This window comes from Leucopleurus acutus (assembly GCF_964270905.1).
Source record: "Leucopleurus acutus genome assembly, chromosome: 15".
In the NCBI taxonomy this organism is placed as follows: Eukaryota; Metazoa; Chordata; class Mammalia; order Artiodactyla; family Delphinidae; genus Leucopleurus; species Leucopleurus acutus.
Window position 1 is genome coordinate 82,604,165 of NC_139157.1, and position 19,294 is coordinate 82,623,458.

Sequence of the window (19,294 nt, forward strand, 5' to 3'; positions counted from 1 at the left end):
GAAGAGAAATTGAAGAGATTTCTCCTCTGAGAATTGGTGCTGGTCTATGAATTCCCACTTCTAACTCCAAGAAGTGATATGTGTGTAGAAGGCTGACGTGACATGTTGCCATTTAATCCCTAGCCTAGTAAGGGAGGCCTCGAGGGAGCTACTTGGGAAATCTGACATATGGTCCTTGCATCTGAGAGAGGGCTGGTACCCAACTTAGGCATGGGAGAACTTCAGCCGACCCTGGAGTTCAGCTGACTCCCTCTGGGATATCCAAGAAGGGCTGATAGCTTTAATATTAGAACTAGGACAAGGCAGCTACATTGGGAACGGCCTGCGCTCTCAAAGGTTATTGGTGCAAGCCATACAGATCATGTGGTGTACAGGGGATTTGGGCAGTGTGTGAGAAGGGGCAAAACTGGCCTGCCGTTGTCTTAAATTTCTCCTCCAAGCCAGCGGGCCTTCAGGAGAGGATTAGGAGACCTTAGCAGGAAGAGGCAGAAGTTTAAGTGACCACAGTATGCCCTGCAGCAGGTGAGGGAATTTTAAGTGGCTAGCTGGAGTAGAGATGTCTCTATTCACTTTGAGGAAACTATAGGAGAGAGGCCTCCCCAGAAGTGAATGGCCCACAGGAGGAAAAGTCACATTCAAACACTCGCAAGTTCAGAGAGCAGGAAACCACCCTGGATGGTACAATTCACAGTAAAACTCTTCCCGATTTTCTTCTTCTCTCCTCATTTTGCCCTTCCCTTCAGCAGGATTCCAGCCTGTAACAGGTCAGGGGTAACATAACCACATAATGCATTGTCAAGAGATGTGGGCTTCATCCATAAAGTTGTGTTGTGACTACAAATAAGTTTGCTCAATTCAGTGGTTAACGATGTACCCACGCTCCATGGACCCAGGCAAGCCACCCCGGAACCATTCCGTGGGCTTCACTATGGGCCTATGGTGGTACCTTGCTCACTTATTTATGAACATCACGAGTAGCTGCGATTTCATTCTGATATGTTCAGAGTCAAGTACGTTTAGGGTATAAAGTCATCATGGAAATTTACAGGAATGTAGAGATCTAAATATAAAGGCCATAACATCACATGATAAGGCAGCGTCCAGCCCAGCAGCTACTCAGGCTGGGCCCCGGTGCCAGCAAATCAGAAGGTCATTTGGGCAGCTGGGAAACGTTCCCTTCATAGTCCGCCATGCCTGCAACCTGGGGAGGACTTCTGCCTTGGACACTAGGGAGCTTCTTCCTTTACAGCGGCAGGGGAAGCCCCCAAGGCGGCCGGGCTCTGCAGAAACAACACCTGCACCGCGCGTGGGCTCCTAGCTTTTCCGGTTCAGCAGCCAGGACCTAATTAAGTATTCCACAGAGGTGACGTGGCCGGGAGACCACGCCTCCTCAGAAACCCCGCCCCGCCCCGCAGCCGGCAGCGCGTGATGTCACAGCGTCCCGGACGCGCCCCGCCCCCGGCCGCTTGTCGCCAGGGGCCGCTCGCGGGTCCGGTCTCCTAGGCAACCAGGCGCTCCGCCCCTCCGCCCCTTTAACCTTTAGGGTCCGCTGGGCCGAGTCCTGCGCTCGCTCCCTTCTCCCCTCAGTTTCCACTCTTCGCCGGGGCTGTCCCGGCCGGAAGCGAAGATGGCGACGGCGGCGGGTGCGGCGTCAGCCGAGCTGGTGATCGGCTGGTGCATCTTCGGCCTCCTGCTCCTGGTAGGGGAGACGCTTGGAGTTCCCCAGGGCCTGGACGGGGGAGGGGCAGCCCCGCCGTTGGTCTCCGGGGCCGGGACCCTCCTTGCCCCGCCCCGCCCGCTCCTGCGGGGGCTGCGGGGGCCCCGGGCTGGGCCGCGGTGAGGGGCGCGCCGGCCCCTCGTTGCCCGCGCGGGGTGTTCCCCCCGGCTGGTGGCTGCGTCCTGACCCGGACTCCGCGCTGGCGCACCTGGGTATGGGGGCCTGGGGAGAGGAGGGGCCCTGGGAGCCGGGAGCGCCCGCCTGCTCGAGTCCCGTGGGCGCCGCGTCGTCGCCCCGGGAGGGGGGGGTGTCTCTGCCCCTCTGAGTGGTCCACCTTGTCCCTTCCCTTAGGATGGGGGGTCTTCAGCCTTCTCTCCCCATTGTGAGACCCTGCCTTGGTGACGTGCGGTGTTCGTTCTGACGCTGGGTTTCGCGTTCCTTCCTGGTCTCTGATGGGCGAAAACCTGTGCAGGGCGGAGCTGGGCCCCTGGTCACTGACGGTGTCAGGGTCTGTGTACCCACCTGTCTGACTTCAGGTGCCTCCTTCCCAGCCCCCTGGTTCCTGTTTCTCCAGTGAGCAAAACGTGGGCCTTAATGGGCCAAATGGCCTAGGTTGTACTTCCCTAACCTATATTAAAAGCCTTTTATTTGGGAATTCAGTTTATTTCTCTTCGTACCCTTCCCCAGTCTCACTCTTCCCTCGTGGTCTCCAGCCCAACAGGACAACAGGACAACTATCTGCCCCAAAGTATTTTGCCACTTTGCATTAGGAAAACAACAAAATCGAACCAAAAAACTGTTTACTTCACTTGTTGAAATCAAGACTTGTCTTATTTTACTTCGCTTTCTTGATTCCACTACCGTGTCTGCAACCTCTGTGTTTTTCCAGTGTGTCTGTTTTTCCAGTAGGTGTTGCAGCGGAAACTACTCTCCCCTCCAAAGTGCGAAAACTTGAAAAGGCTTCTCTTGTTGCTTTTACCCCTCGCCCGGAAAGTAATAATGCCTTTACCCCGGAGCACACTTTATTCTGCTTGGAGAAAAGTGGGAACCGTGAAGGTTGGCTGTGGTTTCCAAAGCCTGTACTTGGAGAGTTCACTGGCTTTTCCATACCCTCGTATTCACTTGACTTTGTAGGGGAGCAAAATTTGGCGCCCCGGAATGTCTCTCTGGCTTGATGGTTAGTTCAGGCTGATTATATGTAAGAAACAGAAGACTCGGGAAATCTTTCTTTTTTACCTCTGTCTTAGCTGCTGGGAGAATTTTAGGTAAGGGGCTTGTTCCCAAAATAGAGTCGTCACCTGAGATATCTGCAGAGGATGTGGGCTAGGCGTGATGGTGGTGGTTCTCCGCTGGGCCTAGATATCCAAGTCCCTCTGTCCTGTTGTGTCTGCCTGGCCCAGCAAAAGTGTATTGGCCAACGTTTTGCTTTCTGTCTGCCTGTGAATTGCCTTCCTCCCTGTTGAAGTCCCAAACCACCCCCCGCCAGGATCCTCTGTCTATAGCTGAAAGTGGTATTTAAGGTGAGGGCTTTGGCCATTTTGGCGAGTTTTCTTGGGTCTCTCCCCTGTATACATGTTCTCAAGCGTTTGTTTGATTTTCTCCTGTTGATCTATCTCATGTCAATTTAGTTGTTAGACCAGTCAGAAGAACTGAAGAACGAAAGGTACATTTCCTCCTCCCTGACAGAGGAAAACAAAGGAGCAGGTAACCTGTATCAAAGTTCAGGGGGGAGTCTCTTGGCAGTTATCAGTGAAAAACATGTAAGGTACAGCAGTTGTGCTGTAAATTGTAGGAGGACGCAAACAAAGCAAAATGTGGCCTTTAGGAGGGCCTGAAGATAGGTGGGAAAGCAAAAATTCTTGTAACAGGTTATTTTAAGTACTGAAAACCAAAGTATGGTTTTATGAATTAAATAGGACTTCAGAGAATAGAGAACAATATCGGGAGAAAGTGGAATTGAGGCAGACTTTGGGTAGATAATGAAGGGAAGCCATTTAAGTTGGTGATATTACAGTGGGAACAAGATAAACTGAGAAGGGAATTAAAGGTCTGAAATTAGTTGTTGGAGTAGAAAGAAATTAGCAATGAGGGCCATTGTTTAATTTTCTGCAAGTCTCTTTAGTTCCTGGATTATTAGAAGAGAGCTGAATTCTCATGTCTGCTTCTGCATTCAGCCTTTTCAGAGATTATTTTGGTTGAAGTATATGAAGTTTTAGTGATATGCAGTTGGAAGCAGAGTATCTTTTAGGTCATTGTGGACCTTGTTCTATAATACTACACCAAAACTCAGTAAGTAGAAGCTTCTTAATATGAAATATGGTTCCTGAAACCCTATCAATGAACTTTTGTTCAGTTGTATTAAAGTCCACGTTGTACTTTGAATGGATCTTTCCCCGTGTGTGGTTTTATAATGTGATGCATTTGATCATTTAGAAAATACTGGTTCACTGAGTTATGCAGATCTTCCAAATATGGATACCTTTCATTATATAAATCAAAATATCACATTCATCAGTATCACTACTGATCTTGTCAGAAGAAATGTCTCAGAAATGAATTGTCAAGCTCACAGTCGTGGATACAGGTTTTCCAAAAGTCTGGTTTTCATTTGAAAGCTTGAATTTTATCACCTGTAACAAATACTGTCAGTTGTTTTTCTTGAACTGATCGGCTTCCTTTGTTCATTTAGACAAAATCTGCCAAATATCCAAGTCTGAATAACCATAGTTAGTCACTTGTGCTTTCAAGTGAAAATGATGTTGCTTGGAAATAGTGCCTAGTTTGGCTTTTGACTCTTAAATACTGAGGTGCTTTTCCTGGGGGCAGCCAGCCATCGCAGGTTGAGTACATACTTCCAGTATGCATTTCCCCACAGAGTATTAAAAGAGTCAAGTGTTGAAGTTTATTAAAGGTAACATTTACTGCTTTGTCAATTATAGTTTTAAGTTAAATAGTCTTTAAAAAAAAATTTTTTTCCCCCTTATGTGAGTGTGGTGTGGTGGTAAAGAGTAAGATGACTACTGGCACGTTTGGTGCCATTGTCTTGATTCCTGCTTAAATCGCCAGCAGTTTTCCCCATCGAGGCTTTTGCACCATCAGTGCATGTATCAACATAGTGACAAAGGCGGATGACGTCTTAGTATTATTATGGGGTTAGTTTCAATTTGCAAATCCCCAGAAAGGGTTGTGGGACTGCCAGGGGTCTGGGGACTTAACACTTTGAGAACTGCTGCCAGTCATCTTCTAAAGAATCAGAACACTGAGACTGACTACTTTTGTAACCTTGGGCAAACAGGATGGACTTCATTTTCTTCTGCTGCATAAGGCAAGGTGAGACTTGGCCCCTCCAAAGCCTATAGTCTAACTGTCCGTGTTTACTCTGTCAATCTGAGCTCCTCTACCTAAGCCTCCCCCTGCAGGATGCTCAGTAATTTGGTTTACACCGTCTCTCCAGTTGCACTTCCCGTTACTGTACAAGATTGAGTCTCCGTTTCTGTAAAGCAAGTTTACTCTTGTTACTCAAAGTGAGGGCATCATCTGGGAACTTGTGAGAAATACAAAATATAAGACCCCAGCCCCACCGAATCAGAATCTGCAGTTCGACAAGATCCCAGGCAGTAGGTGTGTGCGTTCATTTAACAAAAGTTTATCTGTTCTCATGTCTGCCTCTGCCCAGGTGCTTCTCCACCTTGACTGCTCATTAAAGCCACCTGGGGAGTGTTAAAAGCCCTAATGCCCAGACAGGTGAAATCACAATCTCTTGGGAGGCGTTGGGGACTGCTCTAAACATTTCCTTATAGTTGTTAGCAAAATTATGCATTGGTTTCTTTTATGAAATCCTCTAAGATGTTATTTCATATGACATTTAATAATAATTGCTGCTGTTTGTGGCGCTGTGCTAAACCCTTCATTCAGTTTTTATAACCTGCTATGAAAGAAGTATTCTTATTTCTATCTTACAGTTGAGGACATTTGGTTTATTTTATAACGTAGTAACTATTGATAGATTTGTTACCGAGTCCAAGCTCGCTCTGCTCGCCGCATGACAGGCCAGTGAACCCGAGATGAGGTGTCCGGGCAAGGAATACGACTTTACTCGCAGACCGAGAAGATGGTGGACTAGTGTCTCTGAAAAACCACCTTATGGGGTCGGGATGCCAGTTTCTTTTGCAGAATCAGAGAGGGAGAGGCCTTGAGGAAGTAAAGTAAAAGGGCCATCAGTCTTGCAAAACACTTCCTGGAATGACCAGCCTGGGAGAGGGGATGTGTTAGTTTCTTTTTCCTTGCAGCCATTCACAGGCAGGCGGGTTCCCTGAGGCAGGCCATTAGGTATGGTTATAATAACAAAAGCAAGGAAAAGCAAAGGTTAAAGTCAAAGAAACAGATCCAACTTGGAGTCTGATTTAGCTCTTCCCTGTTACAGATTTAACCTGTAAACAACTGTTTGGGGTTCTGTTTTAAGACTGTAAAGGGACCTTGAGACCAAAAAGTTTGGGAACCTCTGGCTTAACTATTTTGCCTGCGTTGCCCTTTCCCTGCCTGTTATTGGCAAACTCCTTCCTTTGCAGTAATACCTGTCACTCTGAACTTTGTAAAAGTGCAGATCTCCTTGAAGTCAAACAAAAAATTTATTGAGCACTTTGTGTCAGGATAGAAAGAAAAGATTCATCTTCCAGTGGCTTCCAAAATAATTGGGGAATATTTTAAATAACTGTCAATTAATTTAGAAACAGACCCATTAAATATTAATATAAGTAACATTTTATGAAAGAATATTTTCCAGAACAAAAAGAAATTAGTAAGTTGTTAAGCCGGAATTTGAATGAAGGTCTTCTTTCTCTCTTCCCCTCCTTCCCTTCCTTCCTTTCTTTCTTTTTCTTTCTTTCTCTCTCTCTCTCTTCCCCCTTTCTTCCTCCCTCCCTCCCTCTCTCTCCTATCTTTCTCTCTCCCTTCGAAGCTTTCTTTCTCTCTCCCTCCCTTCCTTCCTTCCTTTTCTTTCTTTCTTTCTCTCTCTCTCCCCCCTCCCTCTCTCCCTTCCTCCCTCCCTCCCTCTCTTTCTTTCTCTCCCTCCCTTCCTTCCTTCCTCCCTCCCTCCCTCCCTCCCTCCCTCCCCTCCTTTGTTTCTTTCTCTCCAACAACCAGGTTCCCAGGAGCACATTTTCCTTTTCACCTTATTTTTTCCTGCTATTCTGATACCAACTGAAATGTTAATAATGTAAAGGAATTACATGCAACAACTTGGATGGATTTCAGATTCATTATGCTAAGTGAAAGAAGCCAGACTCAAAAGACATGCTATATAAGGACATGATGACATTCTAGAAAAAGCAGAAGGTATGGGGACAGATAACAGATAGTGGTTGTCGAGGGCTGGGGAGTAGAGAGACGGGTTAACTCTGGAGGGGCAAAGGGGATTTTTCTGCAGTGATGGAACTGTTCTTATATCTTGACTGTGGTTGGAGAATTTGGAAACTGAAACTAGTTAGGTGATGCTTAGGTTAGTTAGGCGGTGCTTAGTTCAGTTCTGGCTCCTGAACTAGAAGGGAAGTAACGTTACATGAAAAACTGCGTTTGCCTGTTGATGGGTGTTGAACCAAAAGACACAACCAAGCCGAAGAGCAGGAGTAGGGAGAACACTGGGGAGCCTTCCCAAAGCAGTGTCTCCTCAACAGCAAGATTGGGGGAGTTTTAAGCTAAGGGTGTATGCATATTATTAAGGGGCTTGAGCAGAGGAATAGAATTGGGGCAAAGGTCCACAGAGTCCAAGCTTTAATTGATTCGAGTCACTAGGGTCAGAAAAGGTCAACATCATCACCCCTTAGGTTCCAGTTGATCTAGTGGTTGAGCACCCCAGGCGGGGTGAAATTCTGCAAAACACCTCGAGAAAGTGCTTCAGGCTAATCTTTACCACCTGTTGAAACAGAATTGGGAGTTTACAACTGATTTATTATCTTTACTGTTGTTACTTCTCTCACCTGATAAGTCTTTTGTTCCTTTAAGATCTTTAGTTACTGAGACCCATTCAAGCAAGTGCGCTGTAGCCAGGCTTAGATGGCTTGGGCCACAAGTGGCTTCTCTTAAGTCAAGAAGGCCATGCCTGGTTCTCTTTCTCTAGGGAATCCCTGCCCTGTCTGCTTACAGTGAAAGTTAAATCTGTTGAAAAGAATGAAATGCCAAAACTAAGCTTGTGTCCCAGGGCTTTGATAGAGCTTGGTTAAAACCCTGGTTCGCCTCAGATTGGAATCCTCAGGCATTTGAAGTGCTGCCTGGAGGAGCCTCACTCTCTGATTGAAGTGGTTTGCGGGTGGGTGTACAGGTAGGAATTTAAGTTTTTACCCAGGGGATTCTAACCCAGCCAAGGTTGAGAATCACTGATTCAGGATCTGTCTGCTTCCCCTAGGATTAGGGCGGAGGTTCTCGAAGTGTAGTCCTTGGACCAGCATCAGCCTCACCTGGGAACTTGTGACAAATGCAGGTTTTCTGGACCTTCTCCAGACCTGTTGGATCTGGAACTCTGTGCTTTAGCAGCCCTCCAGGGGATTCTGATGCTGGAATCTGAAGTTAGAGGATTGCGAGAGTACAGTCCTATACCCTCTGTTAGTTTCTAGGAAGATGGAGATGACTATTAAGAGTACCTTGTTGAGACGTCAACCTCAGTACCTCTGAGTGTACTTTTTCCCTGAAAAGTTCCTTGCAGTGCACGTGCATCCATTTTCAGTGTTCACTTTTCTTCGTTTAATGCCCTTTGAAATGTGAATTATAATATAATGTGTCAATTGCATGGTGATTATTGGCAGTTAATCTTTAGTTGAATGGTACTCTTGAACTGTCATAATGGGACAGAAGTTAATTTTAATTCAAGTGGTATTCTGTGATGCTTCAGCAGTAAGAATACGATAGAATAACTACTAGTTATGTCTTCTTTAGGTTGGGGAGATCTATAGGGAAAAGTATTCAGAGCTAGTTAGAACTGTAATGTTGTGTGAAACCATGAATGGTTATACTGTGTTCAGTGAGGAAATATGTAACTGAGCACTGTTATTGATAACTTTTGCTTGTTTTTTTGGTGTCTTGGCACCCAAGTGAAGTTGTACTGCTTTCATGAACTCGGCTTTGAAAGTTATAAATCTTGAATAAATTTATAAGGGGTAGTGGATGTTGCTTGCACATCCGGAAGAATCGCTACTTGACATAATGTTTCCCATTGGGAACTTACAAACACAGACTAAAATCAGTTTTAGAGAATACATAGGGCAGTAACAAAACATTTCTTTCTGTTCTATTTCAGGCTATTTTGGCATTCTGCTGGGTTTATGTTCGTAAATATCAAAGTCAGCGGGAAAGTGAAGTTGTCTCCACCATAACAGCGATCTTTTCTCTGGCGATTGCTCTCATCACATCAGCACTTCTACCAGTGGATATATTTTTGGTTTCCTACATGAAAAACCAAAATGGTACATTTAAGGTAATTATCATCATACTATGGGAATTTTTCCCTTTCATATTCTTGGCAATTAAGTATTTACTGAAATGTTTAGCAGTGCAGTGTATGTTGTGTTTTATTGTCGTCTCTGGGAATAAGCGAGAATGGAAATGCACATAGAGGCCGAGCATGTGACAACTACATGGAACAGACTGCTCGCTGACTTACACCCATCCGAGTGTGAAGAATACCTTTGTTAATTGGAAAATGTGCTAAGTAATCATAATAGGGTTATTTTTGTGCCTCTTGCAGCTCCCTTGAAGTCTGTTTGACTTGATCTGCATCAATGCAGTACGTAGATAATGCAGAAGGGATTTTGTTAGTGGCAGATTAGGGTCTTCATCTCTATGTCACATTGAGTACTCTGAGTCACTGTGATGTGGGCTGCGGGTTATCAGACCTGAGTTCTAATCTTGATTCGCACTGTCTAACTTGTGTCTTTGGCCAAATTGAACTTTTCTGGACTTCAAGTTCCTCATTTTTAAAATGCACGGTGTTGGACTGGAAAATTTCCGAGTTCCTTTTCAATTATGCAGGTTACTTTTACATTTCTTATTAGTGTAACCTTCTATGAGGCAGGAACTGTATCTTGTTTGTTTCTGTATGCCCAGTGTCTGACAAGCAGTAGGTACTTAAATATTTGAATGAAATATTATTTCAGTTATCTCAATAATGCATGGTTCCAAAATAAGTTCCTGAATTGGACCAACTGGGCTGAAATGATTTGGTAATTTTGGGTAGTTAGGTTTGGATAGATTCTGATTGCTGTGAAAACTACGGTTATTTTCTGTAGGTCAGTCATTCATTTAGCGAGTATCAGTTGACCACTTAGTATGTGCCAAACACTGTACAGAGGTAGTAACTAACATTTGTTCAGTATTTACTATGTGTCAGACCCTTTCCTAAATGGTTTACATGTCTTCACGCCATTAATGTCCCAACAGCCCTGTGAGGTAGATAGTGTTATCTGTTTTTATGGGCAGGAAGCCAGGGTTCAGAGAGGTGACGTGACCCATCTCAGGTCTTGGGGTTTGTAAGTGCTGTTGCTGGGATTTGAAGTTCTGCAGTCTGGCTCCAAGGCTCTTTGCTCACTGGGATCTGGATCTGTACCTCTATCTGTATCTATCCATCTGATACAGTGGAAGTAGTGTTATCCCTTGTATAATTGTTGTTTGAGTAGGAGATTTTTTAAGTTTTAAATTTAGAATATTTGATTTGTTTAGATTTTGTGGGATTATGTTTTCATCTTGAAATTTCTAAAGTAAGTATTTTCATGAAATTATGAACTTGCCCTTAGATTATGTAGTTGTCCTGGGACCATGCTTAATTTAGTAGTCACTTTCTGGGTACTAGTTTTTTGTTTTACTTTTGTTTTTTTTAACCCGTGAGATTGCATTTATACTTGTTTAAACAAGACTTAGGAATTCACCCACCTAAAGAAGCAAAAGTATTACCCATAAAAACTTGGGGCATTTATTTTATTAATAATATGCCCCAAAAGAGAAGAAAATATATAACTGTAGTTAATGTGCTTATTTCATGGTTGTTAAATCTGAATGTGCACCAATAATTAGAAGGGAAAGATTCCATGTTAGTGTTTTTTCCCCCAATTAAAAAAAAAAATGTTTTCTTTCATTATTGAGGGATTATTTATTCAGCAATTGTATGTTTTTTTTTCCTGCTGTTCATTTACTTAGTTGTCTCTGTTTAGTTCTGTTTGTTTTTAGATAACTCAGCTTAATGTACCAGTTGTTTTCCCAATACTTTGATGCCTTTCTTGATATTTTAAACATTCTTTGTTTCCCTTTCTGTCTTTTTCTGGGAGGGCTGGATGGGGGACTAGTGAAATTCATAAGAGTTGTCATTTGAAGCTGGCATGTGCTAACACTCAAAGGAGAACTGAAAAGACTTTCAAAGGACACTTCCCCAGTAAACCGTAGCGAGTATTTTCTCCAAAATGTTATTAATGAATTCCCTTGGGGTGCTTAGTGAAAGACAAGAGTAGGTAGTTAAGAATTAGTTTTCAGACTTCATGCGGCAGCTGTAAATTTAGCTGTCTTCAGGTAGAAGTGCCCACAGTGTCTTTAATCTCTTCTGTCATTATTAGTCAGGATGAATGTGCAAGTTGACGTTGTTTTCCATGATGAATTATGTTGTACCCTAAGTATAACAGTGTGCATTTCTTATTCCTAAATGAATATAAGTATCGTCTAACTTTCTCCATTTCCGCCTCAAATATTGAAGCCTCTAAACCGATTAGGGACCTGCTTATAAGGTATAATTGTTTGGAAACTCGAGATGTCGAGGACTGCTAACATTTGGCGTAGGAACTGAGGGTGCCAGGCAGGCAGTCTACACACTTTCCCTGTTTTGGCTTATTTGCCTTCCTAGCTGTTTCTGCCTTCTTTTGACCAAGGGTATATTGTAATAACGTCTGAACTGTTTCCATTCACCTTTTTTTTTTTTTTTTTTTGTTGCGGTATGCCAGCCTCTCACTGCTGTGGCCTCTCCCGTTGCGGAGCACAGGCTCTGGACGCGCAGGCCCAGCGGCCATGGCTCACGGGCCCAGCCGCTCCACGGCATGTGGGATCTTCCCGGACCGGGGCATGAACCTGTGTCCCCTGCATCGGCAGGTGGATTCTCAACCACTGCGCCACCAGGGAAGCCCCCATTCACCTTTTTTTAAACACATGGCACTATGAATAATTTCAGCCAGATAATTTCTTTGTTTCTAGTTTTTGTGAAATAATTAACTTTATAGATTAAAAAGAAAAAAAAAAAACCTTAAAGTATAGCCAGAAGTGTTCTATTGTAGTGTCTAATTGACCAATAACTTTAGCTAGTGATATACACAAAGTATACCAATCATAAAAATCAGAAATGGCCACTAATGTGAACAAATATTCTTTATTTTATACAGTGTGTAAAATTAAAATAAAATCAGTAGTTAAGATATGGCATCACAACATTTGTTTTGGTAGCTAAAATGTTCACCTCCTCCTTCCCTCCATCGATGGTTAGTCTCTGTATGGCCCATAATTAGGAGATGTCTGGGTTGAACTCTACTGCTGCCTCATTCCTACTCTCAGATGCTGGTAATTTTATCTTAGAACTCTGTACTCTTCGCTACACCTTAAGTACATTCATGCACTTAATATTGACTAAGTATGAAATGTGTACCTGACAGAGACGTTGATGCTAGAGATTAACGATTACAACCAACGAGGCCGCTGCTCTCAGGGAGCTCACATTCTGTGAGAGCAGACCAACAGTCAACAAACCAAACAAGCTAGCTTCCTAGCGCTCACTCCTGTGAGGATGCAGAACAGAGCGATGTGAGGCTCAGCTGGGTTGCGGGTGTTGAGGCAGGACAACGGGCTGAAGAGGGCCAGGCTGCCGGGTCCTGGAGGTGGGAACTGAGTGAAGGCCGCCTCAGGGAGAAGCAGCAGCAGGTACGGAGGCCCTCAGGCAGACGTGCTTTTGGCCCGTTGGCTGAGGTGTGGCATTGGGGGCCGTGCTTTGCTACGAGCTGAGATGAAGAAGAAGGTGGGGACAGATTGTGACTTTTAGGCCATGTTAATGGGTTTAGATTTTCTTCCAAGGACAATGGGAAGTTAGTGAAGGTAAAAAATAAAGGTGATGTGGGTTAGAGGGGTACTAGTGGGGAAAAGCGATTAAAAGCGGTATGGATTTTGGAGCTAGAACTGCTTGGATTGGCTGATGGATTAGATATGGGGCTGGAAGGAAAATGAAAACTAGAGATTGACGAAGCACTAAAGCCTAGTACACCTTAGAGAAATAGGGCAGCCTGGGGGAGTAATTAGACCTGTGTGTGCACACGGGCACGTGAGGGATGTAGGAAAAAGAGCCGTATTTTATTTTGGACAAGTTACCTTCAAGGTGCCTATCATACGTATTCAAGTGCGGCGTCGAGCAGGGAGTTGAAGCTCCAGGGAAACCTTAGGGTTGGAGAGAAGTATCTGGAAGTCATCAGCATGTGCACGGTATTCAGAGCTATGCACTGTCCAGCAGCTGGGGAGACTGAGTGGTCAGACAAGGCTTGGCATGGGCCGTGGATTCGAGAGCCGCGCTAGTTACCTGGAGCTGGCCCAAGGGGAGGGGCTGCAGCCTGGGAGGTGGGAAGGAAAACGAAAAGAGGGGCTTCTCAGGAGAAGAATGTGTTTCAGGAAGAGTGATGCTGAGAGGTGGAGGGAGAGAGGGAGGGGAGTGACTGCACTCCCCGTGGAGCCGCGGGGCAGTTGGTGGGAGTGGCTGAGTGCAGGCGGAAGGTGAGGGAGCAGTGACAGGGGATGCTGACAGCATTTCAGGAAGCTCTGTCCTCCAGGGGAGTAGGAGGTGGGGTGGGGTGTGTTTATCTGTGGTGGTGGTGTGTCCTTTCATGGAAACTACTAGAGCATGTGTACTTCAGGGTTCAGTAGAGTGGGAGAGGGGTCTGGGAGGAGAGAAAGGGTATCGCTGCAGGTGCAGTGTCCCTGCGAAGGCAGAGGGGTGGGGACCCAAAGGGAAAGGGTTGGCTGTAAATAGTGCGGGTGCTCGGCGGAAGGAAGGGCTAGCATTCGAGTACAGATGGCGGTCGGTTCTAGATTGGGGAGTGAATTGAGTAGCTCTCTTTTGTCCTCAGAGTTTTTGAGAGACCTTTAAGTCAGTGTTTGTCAACCATCGGCTTCTGTGCTGGGTGACCCTTGTGAGGGCTATCCTGTGCATTGCAGGTGTTTAGCAGGTCCTGGCCTCTGCCACTCGATGCCGGTAGCCTACAGAGCCTGCCGCCACCCTCCAGCATCTCCAGGACATTGCCAGGTGTCCATGGGGGATGGAGTCACCCCTGCATGAGAACCATTGGTCTAAGGTGAGGTTATCTGGTAAAATTAAGGAGAGTCAAGTGTGGTTTGGGGCTGGACGGAGCATTTCAGAAAGTCATCTTGAAGAATGGGAGAGGGAGTTTTACATACATGAACCGCTTACCTCTTTGTTCTGTGGACTCTATATCCTTTTCCTTTCTTCTAAAATGTTCTTGTTTCGTATTCATTACTTAGTATTAGTTCTTGTTTGTCTCACATTCCTGTGGGGCTGCTGGAGTTCCTTTCGGTCTCTACTTTGGGAGGCAGTAGCTTGTGAAATGTATCAAGGGCACAGCATTTCTCAAAATGTAGAAGAAGGAAGTTTCATAAACTAAGCTCTTTTGACAGTACATCAGATACCTTGGAGGCAAGACTGTATATAAAAGCCAAATACACAAATAGTACTTCAGTGATGTTGTATATTTTACACATATTTTTGCTTTAAAATAGTAACAGTAATGCTCTCTAACTGCCACAAGATTTGGTTAAACTAAAGAACGTTGGAGGGTAAAAGATACTAAATTTCAGTGAACCTTTGGCTTTAATTACCTTCAGACTTTCTACATTTAATCTTTTTCTGAGGTTGGGGTCTTCTTCAATTTTGAAGTTTAACTTTTATGTGATTCTCAATGGGTACGTTAATACCTCGTGGGGTTGTCTTAGAAATTGGTAGGGAGCTTGCGTGAGGATAGATGTAATTATCCTCTGTTTCAAAAACTCTTCAAGTTTGAAAAATCTTTTAAAATGTCTGTTTTGATGTATAAACAATGACTAAAGAAACAGAGCTTTTGGGAGTAGAAGCTTTGGTTGTGTGTATATTCATTTGGATACTTGCGTCGTTGATGAAGAAATTTCCAGTCATTGGCTAGAATTCTCCCCAGTGCTTTTCCAGTCCTGTGTGGTAAGCACTGCTTAACGTTCTTTCCATTTTTCTGTAGTATATGTACAGTGTTTCTTTCATTACGTTTTTTAGACAAAGATTGTGTATGTCGTTAAAACTGTTGGTTGCAACTTTTTCTGTTTACCCGCACTCAGAAGTACTTTATGGATATCCATATACACCTGTATGTTTTTCAGATGACTTTTAGAATCAGCATGGCAAAACACTGTACCCACTATTGGGATTTTGATAGACAATATATAGTGTTTATAGATTAATTTGGAGGGGTTTGGTATTTACAGTCTTTTCATGTGGGAAAGTGTGACTTTTCATTTATTTGGATCTTTTTTGTATTCTGTAATTATTTATTTCTTTATATAGTTAACATAATTTTAAAATTTAGGCCATTAAGTTTTTCTTTTTTTAAAAAATTTATTTGGGGCTTCCCTGGTGGTGCAGTGGTTGAGAGTCCGCCTGCCGATGCAGGGGACACGGGTTCATGCCCCGGTCCGGGAAGATCCCACATGCCGCGGAGTGGCTGGGCCCATGAGCCATGGCTGCTGAGCCTGCGCGTCCGGAGCCTGTGCTCCGCAACGGGAGAGGCCACAACAGTGAGAGGCCCATGTACCAGAAAAAAAAAAAATTTTATTTGTTTTTTATTTATTTATTTTTGGCTGTGTTGGGTCTTTGTTGCTGCACGGGCTTTCTCTAGTTGTGGCGAGCGGGGGCCACTCTTCGTTGCGGTGTGTGGGCTTCTCATTGCGGTGGCTTCTCGTTGCGGAGCACGGGCTCTAGGCACGTGGGCTTCAGTAGTTGTGGCGCGTGGGCTCAGTAGTTGTGGCTCACGGGCTCTAGAGTGCAGGCTCAGTAATTATGGTGCTCCGCGGCATGTGGGATCTTCCTGGACCAGAGATCAAACCCTTGTCCCCTGCATTGGCAGGCGGACTCTTAACCACTGCACCACCAGGGAAGTCCTCTTAAGTTTTTCATAGTCTTAATTGCTATTGGAAAAATACTATTTTCATTGTGTGCTGTGTGTCAAGGTTTGCATTTGTAGTGCTAAATTTGGGGTTTCCACATTTTCGTTCTTTTAGGCATTTGTCAATTAGAAGTTCATAGATATTCATTGCTAGAGGTGTTTGTAGGTGAAAAAGGAAAAAAAAGAAAAACCTGAATTATTTTAGGAGAGTTATATGTTTCTACTCTTCCTTAAGAGACCTTGTAAGTGGGATGTTGATACTGACTTGAGCTCTTAAAGTATTGATAGAACAAAATTGACCTGGATACTAATTTGAGCCTTGGTACTTAATCGCAGTGACCAGTCACGTCGACGCTCCAGGCTTAATTTTTTATATGCATACAATTAGGATAGTCAAAAAGGCTTGCTATTATACCCCAGTTCTATTTCATTAATGTATAGATTTTTTTATTTGAAAAGATTAATTAGAATTAATTTTCTAAGTTAAAGTACTAAATTTAAATGACTAATTTAAAGAAAATGTGGGTTGAATGCTAAGAAGTTTATATTGACTGTTCTTTTAGGTATTTTAAAATATCTTGTTTCTAAAATACAAATCATACCTGTCACTCTGCACAAAACTGCATCACTATTTTCCATTGCCTTTAGGACAGAGGCCAGAATACTTGGCGTGATTCACAGTCCCTCAAACCTAATGCCTTTCCCTCCCTCACTCCACTTGCTTTCTCTTCCCTTTCCAAAAGCTCTAGTGAATCTATATTTTGCTTCCTGCAGGTTTTTCAAAGTCTCCATGTATGTTCCTTTATTCTCTTCCCTCCTTCCCACTGTGTTATTCCGGCCCCAGTTTAGTGGCCCTGGCCCGTAGCTGCCTCTCCTTCATGTGCTTCCCCAGAACCAGGTCGTCACGTTAGCTCAGCATTCACCTGCTGAAATTGCCTGTTTACTTGTCTGTCTGTCACTTCTTGAGGGCACAGACCATACCTGTCAGAGTCGATGGTACATTTATAAGTGATATTCATTCATATTAAAATTTAAGTATAATTGTTAAGCAAATGGCTGTTTTATTAATATTTCTATTGTTTCCTTTTGATCCTAGGACTGGGCCAATGCTAATGTCAGCAGACGGATCGAGGACACCGTATTGTATGGTTACTACAGTAAGTATATTTCCATTTCATTGCCTGTCTGGGCTGCTCGCCAAAATGTAGAATAAAGCTACATATAGACTTTTTTTTTTTATTGGAGTATAGTTGCTTTACAATGTGTTAGTTTCTGCTGTACAGCAAAGTGAATCAGCTATATGTATACATATGTCCCCTCTTTTTTGGATTTCCTTTCCATTTAGGTCACCACAGAGTACTGAGTAGAGTTCCCTGTGCTATACAGTAGGCTCTCATTAGTTATCTGTTTTATACATTTTATTGTATATGTGTCAATCCCATTCTCCCAATTCATCCCAAACCCCCTTTCCTGCCTTGGAGTCCATACGTTTGTTCTCTACTTCTGTGTCTCTATTTCTGCTTTGCAAATAGGTTTATCTGTACCATTTTTCTAGATTCCACATATATGCGTTAATACACGACATTTGTTTTTCTCTTTCTGACTTACTTCACTCTGTATGACAGTCTCTAGGTCCATCCACGTCTCTACAAATGACCCAGTTTCGTTCCTTTTTATGGCTGAGTAATATTCCATTGTATATATGTACCACATCTTCTTTATCCATTCATCTGTCGATGGGCGTTTAGGTTGCTTCCATGGCTATTGTAAATAGTGCTGCAGTGAACATTGGGGTGCATGTATCTTTCAGAATTACGGTTTTCTCAGGGTATATGCCCAGTAGTGGGATTGCTGGGTCATAATATAGTTATATTTTTAGTTTTTTAAGGAACCTCCATACTGTTCTCCATAGTGGCTGTACCAGTTTATGTTCCCACAGTGTAGGAGGGTTCCCTTTTCTCCACAACCTCTCCAGCATTTATTGTTTGTAGAGTTTTTGATGATGGCCATTCTGACTGGTATGCAGTGGTATGTTGTTGTAGTTTTGATTTGCATTTCTCTAATAATTAGTGAAGTTGAGCATCTTTTCATGTGCCTCTTGGCCGTTTGTATGTCTTCTTTGGAGAAATGTCTATTTAGGTCTTCCACCCATTTTTGGATTGGGTTGTTTTGTTTTTTGATATTGAGCTGCATGAGCTGTTTGTATATTTGGGAGGTTAATCCCTTGTCAGTTGCTTCGTTTGCAAATATTTTCTCCCATTCTGAGGGTTGCCTTTTTGTCTTGTTTATGGTTTCCTTTTAATTCTGATATCACATTTGAGATGACTGTTTCAACACCATGAATAAGTAGTATAGAACTCATCTGGTCATCCTGAAACTTCTGTTACATACTTTGTTTTACTTAGGTTCACTTTCAGCCCTTCTTTGTGGAGGTTCAGTCAAGTTCCCTTAAATCTCTGTGCTCTTCCTCTGATACCATTGTTTGATAACTTTTGTTACCACTTTCCCACTTGCACTCTTGATTTTGAAAATCTCAGTTTTCTAGAAATTTCTTCTATGTATTGGCAGTAGTAGAGTTACTGTCTGGGAGTTTGCAGCATCAGCCAGTTTAACCTGGGGGTCATGGTGGATTGGTGTGTTTTGTACCGTACAGAACCGATTAATCTGGGGGTGGTGGTGGATTGGCCCCTCCTTCCCTCCTTTCCTCTCTCTTCCTTCTAGTGTTGGATTAGAGAAGCTATTTATAATAACCACCTAAATGTTTTCGAAATTGTCTCTTTGAATAAATATGACTCGTGCTTTTATAAAAATGTGTAAGTGCTGAGTTAGGAAAGGGCTGTCTTTTTTTTTTTTTTTTTTCCAGCAATGAATCAAGAGGTTGAATAAAATTTCAGTAGGACACTGAAAAAAAAATCTATAGAAGTTTCTGTTGATGGGGTAAGTTTTTCAGGGGTTTCATTGGATTTTTTTTTAAATTAATGAATTTATTTATTTTTGCTGTGTTGGGTCCTCATTTCTGCACAAGGGCCTTCTCCAGTTGGGGCAAGCGGGGGCCACTCTTCATCGCAGTGCATGGGCCTCTCACTATCACGGCCTCTCTTGCTGCAGAGCACAGGCTCCAGACGCACAGGCTCAGTAGTTGTGGCTCACAGGCTTAGTTGCTCCGCGGCATGTGGGATCTTCCAAGACCAGGGCTCGAACCCGTGTCCCCTGCATTGGCAGGCAGATTCTCAACCACTGCGCCACTGGATTTTAACTTAGCTGCTTCGGCTCTAACTTTTGTCTCCTGATCTAAAATCTACAGGATCTATGAAATTCCATTTCTTTGGTATAGATTTCAGAAATTTTATGGTATTTTAATATAGAATTTATTATT

At 43.6% G+C, this 19,294-nt stretch overlaps 1 protein-coding gene across 2 annotated transcripts in view; it reads left to right on the forward strand.

The window, feature by feature from the left end:
* The first annotated feature begins 1,503 nt into the window (after window positions 1-1,503).
* Window positions 1,504-19,294, forward strand: part of LMBRD1 (LMBR1 domain containing 1) — a 114,095-nt gene continuing 96,304 nt past the window's right edge. Inside the window, exons 1-3 of one of the 2 annotated variants that reach the window (XM_082855785.1) lie at window positions 1,504-1,699; window positions 9,006-9,182; window positions 17,015-17,075. In XM_082855785.1, the coding sequence (XP_082711911.1) occupies window positions 1,628-1,699; window positions 9,006-9,182; window positions 17,015-17,075 (310 nt within the window). In that variant the 5' untranslated portion in view covers window positions 1,504-1,627. Of the gene's footprint in view, window positions 1,700-1,829; window positions 1,930-9,005; window positions 9,183-17,014; window positions 17,076-19,294 lie in introns of those variants that run through there. The other variant, XM_082855786.1, reaches the window with a different exon arrangement.